This window comes from Rhinoraja longicauda, chromosome 16 (assembly GCF_053455715.1).
Source record: "Rhinoraja longicauda isolate Sanriku21f chromosome 16, sRhiLon1.1, whole genome shotgun sequence".
NCBI classification, from domain to species: domain Eukaryota; kingdom Metazoa; phylum Chordata; class Chondrichthyes; order Rajiformes; family Arhynchobatidae; genus Rhinoraja; species Rhinoraja longicauda.
In genome coordinates this window covers 14,159,974-14,183,693 of record NC_135968.1, presented here as the reverse complement: position 1 = coordinate 14,183,693, position 23,720 = coordinate 14,159,974, and the positions used below count along the sequence as shown (strand labels likewise).

Sequence of the window (23,720 nt, the reverse complement as noted above, 5' to 3'; positions counted from 1 at the left end):
CCGCTGGCTGATTAGCAACCAAAGCTTTTCACTGTTAATAATAAACTAAACTAAACTAATCTAATTACTGGAATGGTTTCCTAGCTGGATTTCCATTCTTTTGAAACTCTTGACTGCACCAGCACACTTGAGATTTTAAATTGGTTGCTCTTCTAACCAATCCCGTGATCCATTTTCCTACTGTCTTTTCCTGACAACTTTGTCTGGTTGCAGAACCGGGTGCAGTTTGACAAATGGATCTTTACTTACCAAGAGGCTAATGTATTTGCCTTCTTTGTCAATCAAATGTTTTGGGGAGAGCGGGGTTGAGAGGGAAAATAGATCAGCTATGATTGAATGGCGGAATAGACTCTATGGGCCTCATGGCCTCATTTTGCTCCTATGACCTATGAACTTACGAATTTTGCGAGGTGCATCAGAAATCAAAGATCTAGATCATGAAATTAGCCCGTGAAATTATCACTGTATGGATATTATGGGTGCTGATTTGCTTCCAATATTTTATTTAAGTTCCTTTAGCGGGTTTTTTGTGGAACCCATGGCATTTGACTATTGAGGTGCAGTGGCATGTGGGTCATTTATATTTCCTGAAAGTGTGCAGGCTGGAGAGGCCATTATGTTGACCCCAGCAGTGTCAAGCTGAGCTGTAATGATCCAGCTGACGCCCAGTGTTAATTATGTGTGGAGGTGCCAATATTTAGCAAAACAAAGAACTTCCATCTAGTTGCCAACCTATTTAAAAACATCCTCAAGGACTTGCACGTTGTTGGTGATTGATTGGAAAGATTTGAGGGTTGGAAGCACCTCTGCGTGCTTTTCACAGTGAAGTCTTAGAGCATGCTGTGGCCTAAGATAGAATTTTACTTGAATGTACCCACATGAAGCTTTGGTGGGACTCCACTTGCAATGTAAATCCACAGGGTCCTTTGGTTTTGATGGTATGCAAATAATTTGCTCTTAAATGTCGATGCCACGGGTGAGTTTGCAAAAAGATACCAATATTAGCATTGCGATTGATAGTGAAGTTGACACCTTTCTGAAACTTGGACCTTACTATCAATGGACATAAAACGGCAGGGTGAGAGGTTACAAATGAAATTTAATGTGAAGAAATGTGGGCAGGACAAAGAATGCAAGTGAACAAATAGTAAATAATCATAGTTCACTTAAGACATGAAGGGAAATAGAAAGATCTTGTTGAGTAAATTCACAAATCCAGATAGGTGGGCGGATATACCAAACCAATTGACCTACAAACCTGTACACCTTTGGAGTGTGGGAGGAAACCGAAGACCTTGGAGAAAACCATCGCGGTCATGGGAAAAACAATAGACAATAGGTGCAGGAGGAGGCCATTCGGCCCTTCGAGCCAGCACCACCATTCAATGTGATCATGGCTGATCATTCTCAATCAGTACCCCGTTCCTGCCTTCTCCCCATACCCCCTGACTCCGCTATCCTTAAGAGCTCTATCCAGCTCTCTCTTGAATGCATTCAGAGAATTGGCCTCCACTGCCTTCTGAGGCAGAGAATTCCACCTGGTAGAAATAGTCAGAGTGGGGAAAAAAAGGAACAATGACCAAAGAATAGTTGAGGTTTGAAGCTCATTGTTTGAAAGATTGGTGGACACAGAAACCCTCATCAGTGTCCTTGAATGGTCATCTTAAGTGCCACGAGCTGCAAGATAAATACTGAGACCTGGGAAACCGGAGGAGGCTAAAGAACCTTTATTTTGTATGACATGGACACAATGGACTGAATGTACTCCTGTGCTGTTCAATTGTGAATCTACAAAGATGAGCTGAGAGTAATACTAAACATTAGTTCCATCAGAATCGATTATCTATTGAGGAGCATATTGATTTTTTTTTTGCTCCAGTTTTAATAATCCTGCCCTTTCATGCCAGTAGCTAATAGTTAAATGGATAACATTATGTGTAATGTTCCTGCAGCAAACTCTCCATGTTTCATGCGCATAATGATGTGCCTTTCAAACAGGCCAGCATTGTTCCAGCAGCTTCTCACATGATGTTCACAGATATAGTCGGCGACTGTCTGGGACAAACGAGACTATTTCATGCCATGTTTGCGGGACCTCTTGGCTCTGCTTCATGCTCCCTGTCTCCATTCCCACTCGCTGACTTTCCAGTCGCCCAACTGTTTTATTCCTTCTTTTTGTACAAGATTTATTAATATTCATTGAATGCAACTGGTATCTCTAACCACCACCAGTTAACTCACGTTACCATGGTAACACAGAGTGGCAGCTATTTGCACTCGGCCTCACAATCTATATGCACATAACAGCTATTTTGGGGATTACATAACTGAAGATAATTTTACAAAAATTCAGAAAGAGCCCGAGTTCAACACCGCAACAGGTCACCTGTAGGTGGCTGGCTGCAAAACTGGGCAGGGTATCGAGGGAGCCACAATGTCTGTTTTACTGACTTCATGCGGAGCTGCTTCAAACCTCAGTCTTGAAGGAAAACTGAGCAATTCATGTTCAGAAGGATACATAAAATGCATTTCATTTGTGTGGTGCCTTTCACTTGGCAAGATATCCCAGGGCACTTCGAAGATGCACTTGCAGACTTGTCAATGATCTATGAAAAGGATGAAAGACTTTCAGCTTTACCAACAGCATTATGAAGTGTCGTCATCGTAGAAACATCAAAACGCAGCAGCCAATTTCCACACAGCAAGGTCCTACAAATAGCAATGTGGTAATTAATGATGGTTTAATTTAGTTTCGTTTTCAGTTTAGAGATACAGCACAGAAACAGGCCCTTCGTCCCACAGAATCCGTGCCGACCAGCGATCCCCGCACATGAGGGTGTGCAGCGTAGGTTCACTAGGTTGATTCCCAGAATGGCGGGACTGTCATATGTTGAAAGGCTGGAGCGATTGGGCTTGTATACACTGGAATTTAGAAGGATGAGGGGGGATCTTATTGAAACATATAAGATAATTAGGGGATTGGACACATTAGAGGCAGGAAACATGTTCCCAATGTTGGGGGAGTCCAGAACAAGGGGCCACAGTTTAAGAATAAGGGGTAGGCCATTTAGAACGGAGATGAGGAAGAACTTTTTCAGTCAGAGAGTGGTGAAGGTATGGAATTCTCTGCCTCAGAAGGCAGTGGAGGCCAGTTCGTTGGATGCTTTCAAGAGAGAGCTGGATAGAGCTCTTAAGGATAGCGGAGTGAGGGGGTATGGGAAGAAGGCAGGAACGGGGTACTGATTGAGAGTGATCAGCCATGATCGCATTGAATGGCGGTGCTGGCTCGAAGGGCTGAATGGCCTACTCCTGCACCTATTGTCTATTGTCTATTAATTTTAACGACCCAATTAACCTACAGAACTGTACGCCTTTGGAGTGTGGGAGGAAACCGGAGCCACTGGGGAAAACCCACGCAAGTCACAGGGAGAACATACAAACTCCATACAGACAAGCACCCGCAGTCAGGGTTGAACCCGGGTCTCTGCCACTGTAAAGCAGCAATCCTACCGTTGCGCCACTGTGCTGTGGGATAATTTGTTTTGATGCTGTTGGTTAAAGAGTTAAATGCCAACAGGAACACAGAGGAGAAAATTGAGATGGTCTCTATTCACATCGATCACTGAAGGCAGATAAACCCTCAGATTTACATTGCATCCAAAATGCCCACTCTGGCCAGATGAGCCAGGCTCCATTCCATTCATAGTGCAGGCCTGGAACTGCCAGGCCATTTGCAGAGAAGGTCACGCCAGCACTGAGTTTCATTACCGAGGATTCCATGAAAGCTGCAGCTGCAAACTTTGTACAAGATCTACAATTTGGTTTGTTGCACTGCGGCATGAGGGAGGTCATTAAAGTTGTACTTCGGGAAACTGGAGGAGGCGCTGGAGAGCAGATGTCAATGTTGGCAGCACGTTTGTAAGTGGGCAACAGAGGGTTTATCAATTCTGTTGCATTCTGCACGGATATTTCTCCTGAAGTGATGCACATTCTCAGTCCCCATTGACTGTCTCATTGTGGCAGCGCGCGGGGACCTTCAGATTCCCTTCCGTCGCAAACCATCCAGGTGTGGAAATATATCCGTGTCCCTTCACAGACACTGAGACCTCACTCCCTGCCAGGAATAACTTCATCAGAAGGACTGAATGACAACTCACCGCCATCTTCGCAAAAGCAATTAGGGAAATTGCAATACAATGCTGACATGCCAGCAACAACCATCTTCAACCCTGGAAAGATAAATATATTTTAAAAAACTGTTTCTCTTTGGCGAATAGGACATAATACACATCACCTCATTTCAAAACCATATTTATAGCTCCATAAATTATAATAATAAAAATACAAACTGAAACGAAACTGAAGTTCGTTGGATGCTTTCAAGAGAGAGCTGGATAGAGCTCTTAAGGATAGCGGAGTGAGGGGGTATGGGGAGAAGGCAGGAACGGGGTACTGATTGAGAGTGATCAGCCATGATCGCATTGAATGGCGGTGCTGGCTCGAAGGGCTGAATGGCCTACTCCTGCACCTATTGTCTATTGTCTATTGTCTATTGTCAGCCACCCGTGTTTGTGCATATTCCACCCCTAGCTGCCAGCCGCATGCTTCTTGGCTGCCCCAACACTATGTCTCCCAGAGGCAGCAGTGCAGTCAGGGACGATGGGTCAGTGGAGGTGATCTCCGGCCACTTTAGGCCCAGAGCTTCAGGCTACACGATCTTGCCATTAGCGATCGCAATCTGGGCTGGCAGGTGGCAAGTAACAGCAAAGTGGCTGGAGGGCAGAGAGGATGAATTCTGCAGTCCTGAGGATTTTGTGTTCCCAGTAGCCTCTGCCACTCCCCTGGTTGATTGAATGAAAGACACAGCATGGAAGCAGGCCCTTTGGCCCACTAAATCCGTGCCAAACATCGATCACCTATTCACATTAGTGCTACATTATCCCACTTTCGCATCTACTCCCTACACACTGGAGAGTGTCAATTTGCAGAGGCCAATTCACCTACAAGCCTGCACATATTTTGGGACGTGGAAGGAAACTGGAGCACCTGGAGGAAACCCACGTGGTCACAGAGAAAACATGAAAACTCCATACAGACAGCATCCGAGTTCAAGACTGTACCTTGGTCTCTGGCGCTGTGAATCAGCAGCTCTACCAGCTGCATCACTGTGCCCACCCTTGTGTTTCTGTGCCAACCCACTGAAATGATACCTTTGTGTTTCATGGGCACTTTCAGTCGGAGCAAGCATTTCACTGTGCACACCCATCAGGGTGTTTATGCATTTGCGGTGTTTTGCATAAATCCCTCTAAACCCTTCCTATCAATGTACGGACATATAAATGTCTTTATGACATTACTAAGAAGAAGGAGACATTGTTGTTTATTTAAGAAGGGCAACAGGAATAAGCCTGGTAACTACAGGCCAGTGAACCTGATGCAAACAGTAGGGAAATTACTGGAGAAAATTCGAAGGGACAGGATTTATGTACATTTAGAAGGACAGAGGCTCATCAAATGATGGCTTTGTGCAGGGGAAATACTGTCTCACTAATCTGGTTGAGTTTTTTTGAGGAGGTAACTATGGAGACAGGATGGTAGATGTTGTCTCATTAGAAGATCGACACAAAATGCTGGGTACTCTGATGTTCATGCTCATTTTGGAGACAGTTACGCATTATTTGGAGACAGTTATGCATTATTTTAAAAAATCAACATATATTGCACTATTAATTGACTAAATAAAATAAACAAAGATTTTGCCTTGTCAATGATGAGCAGTTGTTAAATATTTGTCACCATATTAAAGCCAAAAAACCTGGATCAATGTGCCAGCTATGAAGTATTGTCTTTTCCTTTATTTTTCACCAATGTACAGAAGACCTTTGGTGAGTCCAGTGCAGAGGGAGAAGTCAAATGTGTGGACGTATTATCTCCGGCTTATTTCCATTTTGTGAGCTATGGTACATGCATGGTACACAAGGTACTGATGCCCACATTGCAATGAACTGCCATGTTGCTACAGAAACGTCAGCCGGTGCCAGTCCCATATGGATCACCCTTTATCAGGGCCTGCCGAAAGGTGTGGACGGCTCTTGCATGTTGTTCTTTGGAAACCTTTGATTGGAAAATAATAACGATTCATAGGTTTTTTATATACTGGGACTGACCCCAGGTAAGAAGGATCAGTGAGCGCATAAACATTTTTCTAAAATAATTGGAGCAAAGTGTATAATCTGAATCTGGATTATTTAATTTGGATCTTGTTGTGGACTGTGGTTTATGAACTGAAAACATGAGAATAGAACGTTTGACAAGATTTAAAGAGCTTTTCTAGTGCTTCGATGGATACCTCTTAAAGCAAGCAGTGCTTTATCGATTAACTTTGGCCTTTGGCCATGCATCCTTTGCCTTTTTCTCAACAGTTCAGAGCATCTTGTAACTGCTGGAGATTCTGAGATTCTGAAACAGGCAGCAAATGAAACTGTGGGCAAAGTACAAAGGAAAGGGAATGCACACAGCTCCTTATGTGACCTCACGGCCTCAAGACATCCCAAAATTCTTCTTGGAAACTTGCTGTCTCTTGAACCTGCTTAGTTGTGAAACCTTGAGACAACCTGATTTAATATCATTGGCTCAGGGATCCATAATGCCAAGACAGGCGGTTGGGAGGTCATGCTGCAGTTACATAAGACGTTGGTGTGGCCGCATTTACAGTATTGTGTTCAGTGACTCCAGGACTCGATGACACTCAGTGCACTTCCTACTCTTTTGTGCTGTTCTCTGCAATCTTACACATCAATGCAGTCGATCCATTCAAATGACAAGACCTTTGGGATACAGTACCCCACAGCACTGTGATGGGTCGTGCAACAGTTTCTGAAGTTGTGTGCAAACCAGCAATATTTCAGTCTGAAGAAGGGTCTTTACCCGAAACATCACCCTTTCCTTCTCTCCAGGGATGCTGCCTGTCCCGTTGAGTTACTCCAGCATTTTGAGTCTACCTAATATTTTACCTAGTGTGGGCTAAAACTTTCAGTTTAGACAGAGGCGAATATGACGCATAAGCAGCTATGGATCAATAGTTCTATTTTCGCAGTTCGCACCTCAACACACGCTGCTCATTGACCAGAATCAGCCGTGGTTGACGGAATGCTCTTTCAGGATATTGCTCCATTGTTTACAGTTATTGTCTTGGGTAGTGATGCAGATAGCTTTTGCTAATTATATATTGATGATACAATTCTCATGGAGATTTCAAATCATACAGCCGTTGAAGTTTCGAGTTTTTCTTTGCCCGTTTATGTCCCACTCCTGTTTTTTTCTCGAGACCATTTGATGTGTGGGGGGGGGGGAAGCAGAGATAATTGAGAACGCTCTGCTCTGTTCACCCTGCTGTGTGGCCGTCTGTCTATTGAGAGAAGGGAGACCTAGTTTTGGATCTCAAGAACTTTGCCTCTTGCACGCTGCACTTGAGCACCAGTGGCCACAGTCTAAAGGTACCAATTCAAGACAAAAGCAGCAGGAAGGAGATGGAAACAGACTGCCAACAGGAATAGATTCAGCAAGGACTGAATCAATCCCTCTTTGTGTTTAAGACTCTGGGATTTGTCTTTGAGAATCTCTGCCTGGAGCCTAATGGGGAATTGGAAAGAGCAGGCGATTGTACAATTTTGCTTTATTGCCTTTCCCACAGAAGCAGCTGGAACAAAGGCCTTGCCTCAGTTGTGAGACACGGGTCTTACTCAGAAAGTGATAGGGTCAAATCTTGCGTTTGGACTGGAACGCATGGCTAAAGTGAAAACAAAACTCAGCGTGGTACGAAGTGTATACTCAGAAGAATAGTAGTTTAGATAAGATGTTAAACTAAATGCTTGTCTGCTAGTTCAAGTGACGATAAAATTTTCCAGGGCACTTTTTCAAGGCAGTATTGGGAAATCCTGACTAATATTTATCCCTCATTTATCACCAGCAGACAAATCGAGAAATTCAATTGCATAAAGCTGGGTTTTTTTAGCATAATAAAATTGAAAGTATTTTTTTCCCTGAGTGCAATGCCATTATGGGCAATTTTGTTGTTCCACTTGATTTCCTGTGCAATGCATTTGGAGAGGCCAAATGAGGTAGAGAATATGAGTTAAATGACGGAATACTAAGAGGCTAAGAGAAACAAAGTGCATAATCATAGGATCTTGCAGGAAACAGGACTAAGTGTATAATATGGTTGAGAGAGGGTGTGTGATACTTGCCACTATTGGGTGAAGTGTAGAATAATAGCAGAGCAGGGCAGTGTGCACCACTGCTAGATTGCGATGTACATAATACTTCAGGCTCAGCTGGGTCTATTTTCTTTGGAACTGAAGAGGATGAAATGAGATGGATTAAAAGGGAAGTGAGGAAATAGTTTCAATGCAATGAGTGGTTAAGGTCTGCAACATTCATTCTTGGAAACCTGATGAAGGCAGAAACTACATTAAAAATGCATCTGTTTCAGTCATAGTCTATAGGGCTATGGATCAGGTGAAGGCATATTGAATTGGTCTGAAGTCTATTTTTGGTCAGGATGAGCATGATGGTCTGAATGGTCTCCTTCTGTGTCACATACATCCATTTAAAAAAAAAAATTGTTATAGAACTTATTTATATAGTAGAGCTGTACCGTTTGGCCCACTTTGTCTTTACTGACCCAGACCCAATTGTCTAAATTTTGCCCATATCCGTCTAAACCCTACCCATAAATCTGTTCAAATGTCTCTAGAAAATTGTGATTGTATCCGCTTCTATAGCCTCTATGGACAGCTTTCAGATGTGAACTACCCTCTGAGTGAAAACATTGCCATTGAGGTCTTCCTTTGGGGTACTGATTGAGAATGATCAGCCATGATCACATTGAATGGCGGTGCTGGCTCGAGGGGCCGAATGGCCTACTCCTGCACCTATTGTCTATTGTCTATTGTCTATTAAGCATATGCCCTCTCATTTTAGAATCCTTTACTCAGGGAAAAAGACTTTGAGTGTTCACTTTATGCATGTTCCTCATATTCTTGTACACTTCAATAAGGTCACCCCTCAGCCTCCTATGTACCAAAGAAAATAGTCCCAGCCAATCCAACCTTTCCCTTTAACTCGTGCCTGCAAGCAGCTTTCCTCCAGCACAATCAGTCTGCAGAAGGGTCTTGACTCAAAACATCAGCTATCCATATTCTCCAGAGGTGTTGCCTGACCCTCTGAATTACTCCAACACTTTGTCTATTTTTGTAATCAACCATCTGCCTGACACCCACGAACCATTTTGCTAATTCCCACACTCATTAATATAGTTGGTCCCTGATTTCTTCTTTGACCTCAAACTGATTCTTTGACCTCAAACTCCAGCACAAAGCCCCTGATTCTGATATCTTATCCTTCCCTTCCTTTCCCTCCCCCCCCCCCCCCCCCCCACCACTTTGCCACTCCCCTCTCCCTTACACGCACATACTCCTGCACAACATCCCATATGCTGGTAGCTTTGTTATTTTTCGCAATTCCCTTCTCCAAGAGTGCTGGCCAACTTCACGGGCTCAGCGGGGTCCATGGCTGCCCCAACCATCCACTACCAAATGTGCGGTGCCCTCGATTACATGTCTCTGACCTTCAGACACCAGTGGGATTTTAACTTGGAGGCCCTTGACTTTAATGTCCCTTGGTGGCCCACTCTGAATCCATTAAATGATCCCTTTAGAATGGAGGGCTTCAGTTACAAGGAGAGATTGTATAGGCCGTGTTGACTGTCCCTGGAGTGTAGGTGAGTGAGAAGTGATAGAATCATAGAATTAAGCAGCAGGGCATCAGGCCCTTTGGCCCAACTCATCCAAGACGACCAGGATGCCCCATTTAAGCTGGTCCCATTTGCCCGCATTTGGCCCATATCCCTCCAAACCCTTCCTATCCATGTACCTGTCCGTATCTTTTAAATACCTTTATAGTACCTGCCTCAACTACTTCCGCTGGCAGCTCAATCCATATACCTACTACACTCTTGAGTGGAAAGGTTGCCCCTCAGATTCCTATTAATTCTTGACCCTCTCATCTTAAACCTTTACTCCCTGGTTCCTGATTTCCCTACCTTGTGTAAAAGACTCTATCCCCCTCATGATTTTATACACCTCTACAAATTCCCCCCTCAGCTTCCTGAACTCCAAGGAATAAAGTCTTAATTTGATCAATCTTTCCCTACAGCTCAAGTCCTTGAGTCCTGGCAACAATCTCGTGAATCTTCACGGCACTCTTTCCAGTTTCATCACATCCTTCCTGTAGCAGAAATGCCAAAACTGAACACAGTGCCTCACCAATGTCTTGTACAATTGTAACATAACAACCCAACTTCTCTACTCAACACCCTGACTAATGAAAAACCAATGTACCAAAAGCCTTCTTTACCACCCCATCTACCCTTGACACCACTTTCAGGGAACTGTGTACCGATACTCCTCGATCCCTCTGCTCTCCACCACCTTTTGGACAGTAATTGCAGATGGGAAATAAAGGCTGGCACTGCAGGTTCATACCCAATCCTGAAAAAATGATTTAAAAAAATTTGGATGAATGTTGTATCATTGTGTTAGTGAGAGAATCTTTTGCTGCTAACTTTTCGAATTACTAAAATGGTGTTCTTTCGATACCTTTGAAATCCCAGTGTTGGAGAGAGCAGATTTGCCTGTCTGTGGCTATGATGTGGGGGCAGATATCAATTCGACTGTGAATAAAGGGAATAGAGTTAATTCAAGTCACATCTTGTTGGGAACCACAAATTAAAGGAAACATAATAAAACAGGGTTAAAGAATATCTTTTAACATCTTATTTGTTAATCTCAAATCGGTTTACCTTTTTTTAAGCAATCCTTCAAGGATTGAGGAATGAAATGGTTATGCAGGAATATAAAAATCTTGTTGGTAAAAGGCTCCTATGCCATTAAGTATCAGTCTTAACTTTAGGCAATGTTTATGCAATAAAATAAATTCACATCTAGCAACACTGAAAACATGAGCTGGCAGTAAGTGTCATGTTCTGGAAGACCTCCAGTGGCAAATGTTGTCGAAGTATTTGTAGTGATTTGTAACGCAAGTTGTATCTCTTCCTTGCCACATATTAATGAATTATTCACGCCCAGGTAATAACATGCACTTTAAACTCCCATTCATTTACTTAAACAATTTCAAGGCTAAGTGGAATTAATCCATTAAATCATTTAATTTACGATTACTGAGCTGATCTGGCTAGGTGTGAACAGAATTTTTTTTTCTCAGGTTTGAAACATTTCAGTGTTCCTTGGTAACATCGCTTCAAAATTACTCAGTTATTTAAAATGCGACATTCTTTTCAATTGTTTTCATTGCAATTACCTGTAAGCTATTACCCAAAGAAAATCTAGGAGTCAAGAGTATCGAGAATATTTAGTTGTCATATATCCACTGGGGCTGGAGCAATGAAATTCTTACTTGCTGTAGCTTTATGGGTAACTTGTAATAAAAAAAATTGAGAATTTGGATGTGGCAATAAATGTTTCCATCTGAGATAGTAGCAAGCTACTGTAGAGAACTTCCCTTCCACCCAATGTAGAGCGTAGATTCGGCAGACGTTTCGCCGAACACCTGTGCCCAGTCCACCAAGATCTGCTGGATCTCCCGGTTGCTAACTATTTTAACTCCTCTAACCATTCCCTCTAACCTTTCCATCCCGGGCCTTTTTCATTGCCACGTGCAAACTCGAATAACAGCACCTCATATTCCACTTGGTAGCGAAAAACTCCAATTTTAGGTAACTAACCTTCAAACCTAATCCCCCCCCAACATCCCCCCATTCCTTCCACCTATATTCCTTCTGGCTTCATATTTCGTGCCTCTTCTATCCATATCTCCTTATCTCACACTTTTTGTCTTTTTATCTCTGGCCTTTGTCCAACCATCTGCCAACCTGTTTTCTCCCCCCCAACTACAATCAGGCGAAGAAGAATCCCAACACGAAACATCCTCTATCCACGTTCTCCAGAGTTGCTGCCTAAACTGCGGAGTTAGTCCAGCCCTGTGTTTTTCTTTTGGTAAACCAGCATCTGCAATTCTTTGTATCTATAATTTTCCTTTCACATTCTCATCTAATGTTGAAAGATCAGATTCAACGAGATTGCCTCGTGCACAATCAGCTCTTCAAAATAAACCATGGTTGAGGGACAAGGAAGTTCATTCTATTTCACAACCACAAAGCAAAAAAATATTGATAATTCACATTTTAACGTTTCAATGCTACATTTTTTACTGAACTGTCAGTAGAATTGTTAACCTCTAAACTGGAAAGCCAAATTAAAAATCTTTATCGTCAGATCTCAAAGTAATCTCGAGAAATGCCTGAGGTAAGATGCTTATTTCTTCCTGCTGAGTGATTATCTATAACTCCCTTCAGAAATTGAGCAGTCCTGTAAATAAGGAATATCAAAAATGAGCAACTGGATTCTGTTGATTTTAGCATCTCATGCACATCTCTGATTTTCAGTGATCCACTGCCCATCATCATCCCTTCGGATGCTACAGGCATTGGAGTTTCCACACCAAACTTCTCTGCAATTTGACTACTTCCTCCTTCTTCGGAAGGTCCCTAAGACGTAGTTCTTTAGCCAAGGGTTGTATCATTTGTCTCCCCTTATGTGTATCAAATTTTGTTGATGACAGTCATATTGCAGCACCTTTAGACTTTAGAGATACAGCGTGGAAACGTACCCTTCGGCCCACCGAGTCCGCGCCAACCACCGATCACCCCATATGCTAGTGATAGTTCCTGCACAGCAGGGACAGTTTACAATGAACCAAATAACCTACCGATCTGTACGCCTTTGGAGTTGGGAGGAAAGTGGAGCACCCAGAGAAAACTCACGCGGTTACAGGAAGAACTTACGAGCTCCGTACAGACAGCACCTGTAGTCTGGGTTGAAACTGGGTCTCCGGTGCTGTGAGGCAGCATCTCTACCGCTGCACTGCTGTACGTTTTGTTTACTGATGTAACCATGCTATATAACTGCATACTGTTGTACAGATATGACCACACTAACGTTTGATCTCCTTTTTCATCATGTGCTATTGACTTATTAGATCCTGGTGGTTCCGGTCGGAAGAAAATGGTTTCAAACGGGTGGAGCATCTGAAGTCCCATTGGCGTTATTTGAGAAAGAGCTAGGGAGGTTCTTCCAATGTCCTCAACGTCCCGCGGTTCAGGCACCCACCACTCTCTCTTACACAGAAGACGGGTGGGTGCCTGAAACATCCCTGGGGCTGTCAGGGGTAGTGGTGGAGACAGATATGATAGTGAGGCTATTGGATAGGCACATTGATGTGCCAGGAATGGAGGGATACGGATCATGTGCAGGCAGATAAGTGTTCGTCTTGGCAACATGGTCTATGTTCTATGTACAGGTAGTTCTGCTTCAACACGATAATTGTGTTCCTAGGAAACCTTGAATGATAGAAAATCATGTTAGAGAAACAATTGTGCCGATGGGAAAAGGGGGTTAGGGGTACAGAGATTCAGACTCGAAATAACAACGTTATTCTTCCCACAGGATCTTAAAAGATAAAGGGCTTTTTTTAACAGCGGTTAGTTTAATTTTAGCAAGCTAAAAATACTAAAGGCCATGTGTTGCTTTGTTTAATAGAGTATAATTGTGGCACAATGGCACGGCTGGTAGAGCAGCTGCCTCACAGAACCAGAGACACAGGTTTGATTGTGACCTCGGGTGCTGTCTGTATGTAGTTTGCTAGTTCTCCCTGTGACCATGTGGGTTTCCTCAGGGTTTTCTGGTTGCCTCCTACATCTCAAAGACGTGTGGGTTTGTAGGTTAATTGGCTCATGTAAAATTGCCCCGAATATGTAGGGAGTCGACGAGAAAGTGGGATAATATATAACCTCGTGTGAATGGGTGATCAAATCGTCAGCGTGGACTTGATGGGCCGAATGGCCTGTTTCCAAGGTGTATCTTTAAACGAAGCTAAAGTGTCAATCTAAGCGATCGCATATCAATTCCAATGGCCACATGTGGAAAGATTAACGGACTCGTGCTTGATTACTGCAGGGAGGCTCCATGAAACACATTTTTTTCCCTTCAAACTTTTTCTGCAGGACAGATTTTTTGTCTGCTTCCCAATTTCCAGAGTAAGCTTTAAGTGGTTTACTAGTTTTCGATTGAAGTGAGTGAATAGCACGCAATAAAAGCTTAGCACGCAACAAAAGCTTTTCACTGTACCTCGGTACACGTGACAATAGACTAAACTAAGTCAAATTAAACTAAACTAAAAATCCCATTATTACTATTTTGTCTGCCTAATGCAAATCGTGTTCCCTTATTTATCAATAGGCTATTCACTTGTGTCATTGCTGCACTGCCCAGAATATACATTTATGAACTGAATGTAGTACATGGTATGATTCTTGATACACTTGTGGCAGTGTGAGCTAATGCTTGAATAAACAAGATTCCATTTATGGCTCTACCCCTGTTTATTTGCTAGGCAAACATCAACACAAAGGAACTTGCAGAGGCTGCATGTGTATGAAGGAACTGCAGATGCTGGTTTCAACCAAAGATAGACACAAAAAGCTAGAGTAACTCAGCGGGCCAGACAGCATCTCTGGAGAAAAGAAGTAGGCGATGTTTTGGGTCGAGACCCTTCTTCAGACTGAGAGTCAGTGGAAACGGAAACGAGAATGAGAAAGAAAGATGTGGAACATGTGAATGAAAGATATGCAAAAAAGGAAACAGGCCATTTGTTAGCTGTGGGCTAGGTGGAAACAAGCTACAGTTGTCTTGTGAGTGTCCTTGTAACCCATTTAGTTTAGTGTAAAGATACAGCGCGGAAACAGGCGCTTTGGTCCACCAAGTCCGCACCGACCAGCGATCCCAGCACATTAGCACTATCCTACACACACTCGAGACAATTTACACTTAAAACCAAGCCACTTAAACTACAAACCTGTACGTCTTTGGAGTGTGGGAGGAAACCGAAGATCTCGGAGAAAACCCACACGGTCACGGGAAACAGACTCAGTACAATCAAGCACTCGTGGCCAGGATCGAACCAGGGCCTCTAGCACTGCAAGCGCTGTAAGTCAAGTCAAGTCAAGTCAATTTTATTTGTATAGCACATTTAAAAACAACCCACGTTGACCAAAGTGCTGTACATCTGATTAGGTTCCAATGGAGAAAAAAAAAGAAACGTACAGTAGCACGCAAACAGTTCACAGCGCCTCCTCAATGAGCCTCAAACGCTAGGGAGTAGAAATAGGTTTTGAACCTGGACTTAAAGGAGTCGATGGAGGGGGCAGTTCTGATGGGGAGAGGGATGCTGTTCCACAAGGAAGGCAGCAACTGGACCACAGCACCACCATGCCGCACTGTATTCTGATTGTTTTCTTTTCTGCATTACACCAATGAATACACTCAAAATTCTTGGTGCCCAAAAAACACCTTTGGACAACCTCTTATGACAACCTCTTATGAGAAAAAAATATTTGACTGCAAAATCTTCTTCGCAATTATTGTTCTTTCCCCCTTTAAATTTTAAATCATGTGAGGTCTGATACACCCTCACATCAGCATAGGGAGCTCAACACCCTGGATGTCGGGTGTGGACTGTGACTTGAGCTGCTGAATTTCAATTATGGAGCACTGAAATCAAACCAGCAGCGACTAGGTATGGAACACCATACAACAACGTTTTACCTTTTAAAAATTGAGTTTTGTTAATGAAATTTAGTCCCAATCAATGTTTGATTTGTTATGATCAAATTTTAGAAACAAAAATGGCCTTTGCGTAGAGCAATTAGCGATTAATTAACTGCAGGGGAAATACAAAATGCATCCTATCTTTCAGTCAACTGATAGATAATTGCTCTCTGTGTAAATGGCAATGAGCAAGGACTGGATTTTCACTGCCTTTGTTACAGCTTTCATTGCCTGATAATGAGTTCAGTGGAAAAAGGGATATATTTTAAATATCTGGAAGATCAGTTGCAGGACATGTACCCCACATATTTTGTTTTAGTTTCGTTTAGTTTGTCACGTGTACCGAGGAACAGTGAAAAGCTTTTGTTGTGTGCTAACCATATACTGATCTTCCATCTCCAGTTGCTGGCAAACGTTCCCGAGCATTTTGTTCAATCTTTGAGTTGTTTTGCTTCTCCTTCACTATCCCTTTGTTATACTTTTATTTGTTTGCTTTCTTTCATTTTGCCTTTAATTTTCTTTCATTTTGCATTTAATTTTCTTTCATTGGGATTGCTCCTAAGTTTCAGTTTTAGTTTTAGGGTACAGCATGGAAGTAGGCCCTTTGACCCACCGAGTCCTTGCCGACCAGCGATCCCCCCCTTGCACTGGCACTCTCCTGCACACCTGGAACAATTTACAATTTCGCCAAAGCCAATTAACTTACAAACCTGTACGTCTTTGGAGTGTGGAAGGAAACCCACGCAATCAATACGCAATCAGTGAGAACGTACGTGCGGCACGGTGGCGCAGCGGTACATTTTCTGCCTCACAGCGGTTACAGCGCCAGAGACCCGGGTTCAATCCCGACTATGGGTGCTGTCTGTACGGAGTTTGTACGTTCTCCCCGTGGGTTTTCTCCGAGATCTTCGGTTTCATCCCACACTCCAAAGACGTACAGGTTTGTAGGTCAATTGGCTTGGTATGAATGTAAAAAAATATATCCCTAGTGTGTGTGTAGGGTAGTGTTAATGTGCAGGGATCGCTGATCGGTGGGCCGAAGGGACTATTTCCGCGCTGTATCTCTGAATTAAACTAAATGTACAAACTCCGTACAGACAGTACCCATAATCAGGATGGAACCCGGGCCTCTGGCACTACAAGGTAGCGACTCTGCCGCTGCACCACTGTGCCACCCACAATGTTCCTGTTCCCGTTCATTACTGAAGCTATGCTGCTTTTCCGCTTTGCAACGCCAGACCCGGAAAGAAAGTGCAGCCGCTGCGACGTGCTGGAATCTGTTTGTACGTTTGTATCAGATCTGCTGACTGATGCTGGGGTCAGAACGAAGGCCTTCACCTTTACAAATGGTGCTCCGGGAGGAGATGGATGATTGGCACATGATTCTTTGGCAAAAATTCCCAAAAATGTGCAGACTTATGCAAGGTTCCCGCACCTGTCATTTTCACATCCAACGGGATTGGAAGCAACGTAACCATGAATCCACTTGCAAGCCCACAAAATAATCTCACAGATAGCTTTTATTGATCTTGATTTCAGCCGCAGGTTGTTATAATATTTCTAAAGATTGTAATGAAAAAGGGCGTGAAGCCATTAACCTAGTAATGTTTGCAAAGTCATTTTATCCATTTAAGTACAGTTAGCCTTCAGCCAATGCTGACCACGCTGCGGGAAAAAATGTTCACGATGTTGGGGGAGTCCAGAACCAGGGGGGGTGGTCACAGTTTAAGAATAAGGGGTAGGCCATTTAGGACTGAGATGAGGATTTTTTTTTTCACCCAGAGAGTTGTGAATCTGTGGAATTCTCTGTCATGGAAGGCAATTCACTGGATGTTTTCAAGAGAGAGTTAGATTTAGCTCTTAGGGCTAAAGGAATCAAGGGATATGGGGGGAAAGCAGGAACGGAGTACTGATTTTGGATGATCAGCCATGATCACATTGAATGGCGGTGCTGGCTTGAGGGGCTGAATGGTCTACTCCTGCACCTATTTTCCATGTTTCTATGTTGATTGCATTGGCACGTCACACTGGCTACCACAAGTTTACACTGTGTCTCTCTCTGTCTTTCTTTTGAAGGAGAGGTTTATTTGCATGCTTTACTTTGCACTAAACGTTATTCCCATATCGTGCATCTTTACACTGTAAATGGCTGTATTGGAATCATGTGTTGTCTTTCTGCTGACTGGATTGCATACACCGAAAAGCTTTTCATTGCACCTCGGTACACATGACAATAAACTAAACTGAATTATGGCAGGTGGAAATGTTCTTGCCATGCTTGTCGCTACAAAATAAGGAACAATGAAATAACTGACACATCGATGAGCGATCCACAAACACAGGAGGAATGCGGCACCAGACTTAGATAGATTTTTGTGCAGCAAAATCACGCTGTCACACAGCTTGGTGCAGAACCCAAAGTCTAGTGCCGGATTAACATAGTAGCAAAAGTGGCATTTGCTACGGGCCCCACACTTTCGAGGGCCCTGCACTAAATGCTTGCAAGCTAAATGCTTGAAATCAGCATCCCACTGAGGGACGCTCTGTTGCGCGCGCCGCTCCCCAACCGCCCAGTCTCCGGCCCTCACTCCACACACCTCCGGCCTCACCCAAACACCTCACTCCTCCGGACCTCTCTGCTCGAATATTGGCCTTGTCTCCCCACACATCCCGACCCTCTCACTCCTTGCTCATCCGCTCTTTTCTCTCAAGTCCCCGGACAACTTTCACCACCTCATCAACCCCCCCCCCCCATCTCTCCCACTCCTCCGGCCCTCCTTCTCCCTACTCCTCCGGCGCTCTCTCCCCACTCCTCTGGCACTTGCTCCCCCGAATCCTCCACTGCTCACTCTTCTGCATACGTCCCGCCTGTTCTTTCCCTACCCCTCTGCCCCTCCCTCTCTTTGCTAGGGCCTTCTCTCTCTCTTCACTCCTGCGGTCTTCTCTCTCTCCCCACTCCTCCTGCTCTCTCCTTCTCCGCACACCCCAATCCCCCTTCCCTCTCGCCTCCCAGACTCGTCCCTCCAAATAGCTACTGTTCCAGTCCTCTCTTCCGCCAATCTACCTCCCCCCTTTATTCCCAGTCTTCTGTCCCACTCCCTCCTCTTCTCCATCCCACTCTCCGCCCTGCGCATCTCCATTACGCTCTTCCTGTTTCCTCCAAACCTCTTTCCCCCACACCTCCCTCCATGCCCCCCCCCCGCTCCTCTGGCCTTTACTTTCCATTTCTATAGGCACTTTCCCTCATGCCTTCGGCCTTTTCTCAGACCCTACCCATCCGTACCTCTCTCTCTCTCTACTCATCTGGCCCATACTCCCAAAATCCTGCGACTCCCTCTCACCCATTCCAAAAGCTCGGGCCCTCTTTCTCGCCAATCCCCCGGCCTTCTCTCCTCACTTCCTTGTCTCCTCCTCCACTCTACTTCCACCTCCTCTACCCACACCATGCATGTTTCTCAGCATCCACTGCTGCAGCACTCCCTACCCCATCCCTCTCACCCCTGTACCTCCAGTCCCGCCTCTATTCACTCCTCCGGCCCTACCTTTTCCACATTCCTCCGGCCCCTCCTGTCTCTACTTCTCTGGCACCCTCGACTCCCACTCTTCTTCTCGCCATCCTCCGTCATTCTCTTCACGGTGGTGCAGCGGTAGAGCTGTTGCCTTACAGCGCTTGCAGCATCAGAGACGCGGGTTCCATCCCAACCACGAGTGCTGTCTGTACGGAGTTTGCACATTCTCCCCGTGACCGCGTGGGTTTTCTCCGAGATCTTCGGTTTCCTCCCACACTCCAAAGACGTACAGGTTTGTAGGTTAATTGGCTTGGTGTATGTGTAAAATTGTCCCTAGAGTGTGCGGGGATCGCTGGTCGGTAGGGACGGTGGGCCGAAGGGCCTGTTTTCGTACTGTATTTCGAGTGTATTTTGGGAGCGGACCTGCCAACCTGTCTCCTGGCTTGGGTGGCCATCATTGGTGGAGCGGGAGCACGTGGCCGCTGGCTGGGTGAGGTCACGTGGGGCGCGAGCGGTACGTCACCTTGCCCTTATTTAAGGCCCCTTTATAACATATGCTACGGGCCCCGCACTAGCTTATTCCGGCCCTGCCAAAGTCTTTACTCTTATGCCACAGAAGTGGTGGGGAAACTCCATTTTAATCATCAAGGTGGATTTTCCAGTCTTTGGTACCTGCTGAAGGGAGCACAATGCAGGAATATTATGCACACGAGAGCAATATGGTTAAATCAGACATCAAAGGAACAAGGCATGCTGATTATTGCTGTTTGTATAATCTATAACCTGGATTGATAGAATTATACCGCATAGAAACCGTGTATTTAGCCAACCGTGTCCATGCCAAACACTAAGTACTCATCTATACTAATCTTATTTGCCTTCTCCTCCTCTTCTGGAAACATAGAAACATAGAAAATATGTTTCGCATGGGGATGCAGTCGTTCGTCATCAGTGTGCAGGAGGAGGCCATTTGTCCCTTCAAGCCAGCACCGCCATTCATTGTGATCATGTCTGATCATCCACAATGGGCGGCACGGTGGCGCAGCGGTAGAGTTGCTGCTTTACAGCGAATGCAGCGCCGGAGACTCAGGTTCGATCCTGACTACGGGTGCTGTACTGTAAGGAGTTTGTACGTTCTCCCCGTGACCTGCGTGGGTTTTCTCCGAGATCTTCGGTTTCCTCCCACACTCCAAAGACGTACAGGTATGTAGGTTAATTGACTGGGTAAATGTAAAAAAATTGTCCCTAGTGTGTGTAGGATAGTGTTAATAGTGTTAGTGTGCGGGGATCGCTGGGCGGTGCGGACTTGATGGGCCGAAAAGGCCTGTTTCCGTGCTTTATATATATGATATATGATATGATATGATATGATATGATAATCAGTAACCTGTGCCTGCCTTCTCCCCATTTTCCTTGATTCCAATAGTCCCTAGAGCTCTATCTATCTCTCTTTTAAATTCATCCAGTGAATTGTGTTCTCTGCCTTATGTGGCAGAGAATTCCACAAATTCACAACTCTCTGGGTGCAAAAAGTTTCTTCTCGCCTCAGTTTTAAATGACCTCCCCTTTATTGTTAGACTGTGTCCCCTGGTTCTGGACTCCCCCAACATTGGGATTTTTTTCCTGAATCTAGCTTGTCTAGTCCTTTTATAATTTGATACGTCTCTATAAGATCCCCTCTCATCCTTCTAAACTCCAGTGAATACAAGCCCAGTCTTTCCAATCTTTCCTCATATGACAGTGCTCTACTTACCCTTTATCATTCTCCGTCTTTTCATTCACCTCACCTACAGCAAACGTAAGACTCACACAGCTGGATATTACAGATCTTCTCCAATCCAGGCAGCAGAATCATGGCTGGGGACATCTTTGGCCTGTTCTACCATGCTGTGGGCCCAAGAATGTTGCTCGTTATAAGATTACTGCGCTTGCATGCTTCTGCCGTGCTTTAGAATCAAGTCTGTGAATCCTTAAGCCTATTGTCTGTGTGGTGGCTCGAGTTTAACTCACACAATCGGCTGGTTCTGAAAGAACGTGCAATCAGAGCTCGCCGGATACACGGAAGTGCCCAACACGAGGAGCTGGATAGAATCCGCTACGGCTCGATGTACATTGTGGAAGCCCCGGTAGCAAGCGATTACAAATGGAAAGAGACAGCCAAATGCTCGCTTGAATTGCTACAACAACATCGCGGCACGGTGGCGCAGTGGTAGAGTTGCTGCCTTTCAGCGCTTACAGCACTTACAGTGCCAGAGATCTGCCTTTGATCCCGACCACGAGTGCTGTCCGTACGGAGTTTACAATGTCTTCCCGAGCCTTTAGTCCACTTTTGGCCCAGACTAGAGTCAAGATAGAAGTTCCATCTATTGAGGGACTGACTCTATCCTAGGCACAGCTTAAATCCAAAGTGATGTCTCACCCGCTGAGAGTGCAAACTAAATGGAGTGTTTTTAAAAGAAAACAAATGTTTCATGTGGTTCTGCCTCCTGAGATTTCACAGTCCAAACACAGTTTTTTCCAGTAACATCACCGTGATATTTTTCAGTAAAATAGCTCTGGTTGTACTGGTAGAGTACACTGTATCATCTAATCCTGCCAGTCAATCTAATATACTCTTCAAGTCTCTATTGAGTCCAGGTTTCCTTTTGATTATGCCATGTTGCAATACAAAATCACATTTTTATTTTGTTTTCCAGGCTGGTTATAAAGAACGAAGTGATGCTGTGAACTCTGCCATTGAAAACATGTGCGAGAAGACGAGGCAACTTCGCAGACAGGTACCCTGACACCTACTACCTCAATGTGACTGTTAGTGTAAGGACCTTAAATGCATTGATGTTCAGAGGGATCTTACGATCCAAGTCCGTTGCACCTTGAAAGTTGCAATGGAAGTAAATAGAGTGGTAAAGAAGACGTATGACTGCTTGCCTTCATCGGTCAGGGCATTAAGTATAATGTTGTGATATTGCTAGGACTACTTTGTTGGTCACAAGGACTACTTTGTATGCCTGTGTATATAAGTATATAAGTGTATAAGTGATTGGTGTGATTAGGCGGCCACTCTGGATCCAGGCGGCCTTGGAATAAACAGCCTGGAGTTAAGCTCCACCATGATAACATCTTAAACATGTGTAGTCGTGGTCCTTCCAGAGTCACAACAAAGGTACAACAGGTACCGGACCACGAAGTACAACATATAAGAATCCATAAGTCATGTCGCAACTACGTAGGACTTATGTTTGGCCACATTTTGAGTATTGTGTGGAGTTCTGGTCGCCCCATTACAGGAAGGATATGGAGGTTTTATCGGGTGCAGAAGAGATTTACCAGAATTGCCTGGATTAGAGGTGGGTATTAGTTATATTAGTGGCTGGAAAAAAATGGTTTGTTTTCTCTGGAACATTGGAGATTGAGGGGAGACCTGAAAGAGATATATAAAATTATGAGAGGCATGGATAGGATAGACGATCAGATCCTTTTTCCCCAGGGTAGAAATGTCAAGTTCCCTTATTGAGACGGATTAAAAGCTGAAGAAGGGTCCCAAGCCGAAACATTCTCTATCCTCTGTCTCCACAGATGCTGCCTGTGTCGCTGAACTGTTCCAGTAGTTTTCCACTAGGATGTTGCCTGGAATGGAAAACTTCAGTTAGGGGAGAGATTAGAACGGCTGGTTTTGTTTCTCCTGGAATGAAGGAGGCTGAGGGGTGACCTGATAGAATAAGATTATGAGAGGCATGGATAAGGTGGATAGTTAAAATATTTTTCCATGATAAGGATATCAAAAATTAGGGAGCATCGGCATCGGATGAGAGGAAGGAGCTTTAAAGAAGACTTGAGGGGTACGTTTTTCACACAGAGTGGTTGATATTTGGAACTCGCTGCCAGAGAAGGTGGTGGAATCAGAAACAATGATTATGTTTAAGGAGCATTTTGACAAACACAAACGGGCAAGGCATAGAAGGAATGTGGAGGAAGTAACAGCAGATGCAGGTTTACACTGAAGATAGACACAAACTGGAGAGAAGGGATGGGAGACGTTTCAGGTCGAGACCCTTCGTAAGAAGGATACGGCCCAATTACAGGAAAATGTGATCAGTGAAAATGCTCAGTATGGACATGCTGGGCCATTTCTGTGCTGTATGAGTTTGAATCCATTGTCCCGTTTATATAATTAAGTGTCTTATTTATTTTAACATTCATTCCAAGGATCTGGCAATATGGGTTTTCCAAAGTAATAGTGAAGCACTTGCTCATTAAGTCTCTGAAGAGGGCAGCTAATAGGGGTCACATATCAGGCAGTCCGCAAAGAGTGGTAAGTTTATTTGAGACCTTAAGAGCTGCTGCTTTGTCACAATCCAATAATTTTATGGCAGCCTTTTGTGGTATCGTCATTTAATTTACCGGTTAGTTATTAAAAAGATGAATTCACATTTTCCAACAATTGAACTCTGGCTTGCTGGATAATTAA

General features: G+C 44.2%; 1 protein-coding gene across 3 annotated transcripts in view; it reads left to right on the top strand.

The window, feature by feature from the left end:
• The window catches only part of LOC144601244 (catenin alpha-3-like), a 928,496-nt gene that overhangs the window by 437,136 nt on the left and 467,640 nt on the right, over window positions 1–23,720 (top strand). For all 3 annotated transcript variants that reach the window (XM_078413251.1, XM_078413253.1, XM_078413252.1), the window contains exon 7: window positions 21,949–22,029. In XM_078413251.1, the coding sequence (XP_078269377.1) occupies window positions 21,949–22,029 (81 nt within the window). The remainder of the gene's footprint in view (window positions 1–21,948; window positions 22,030–23,720) is intronic.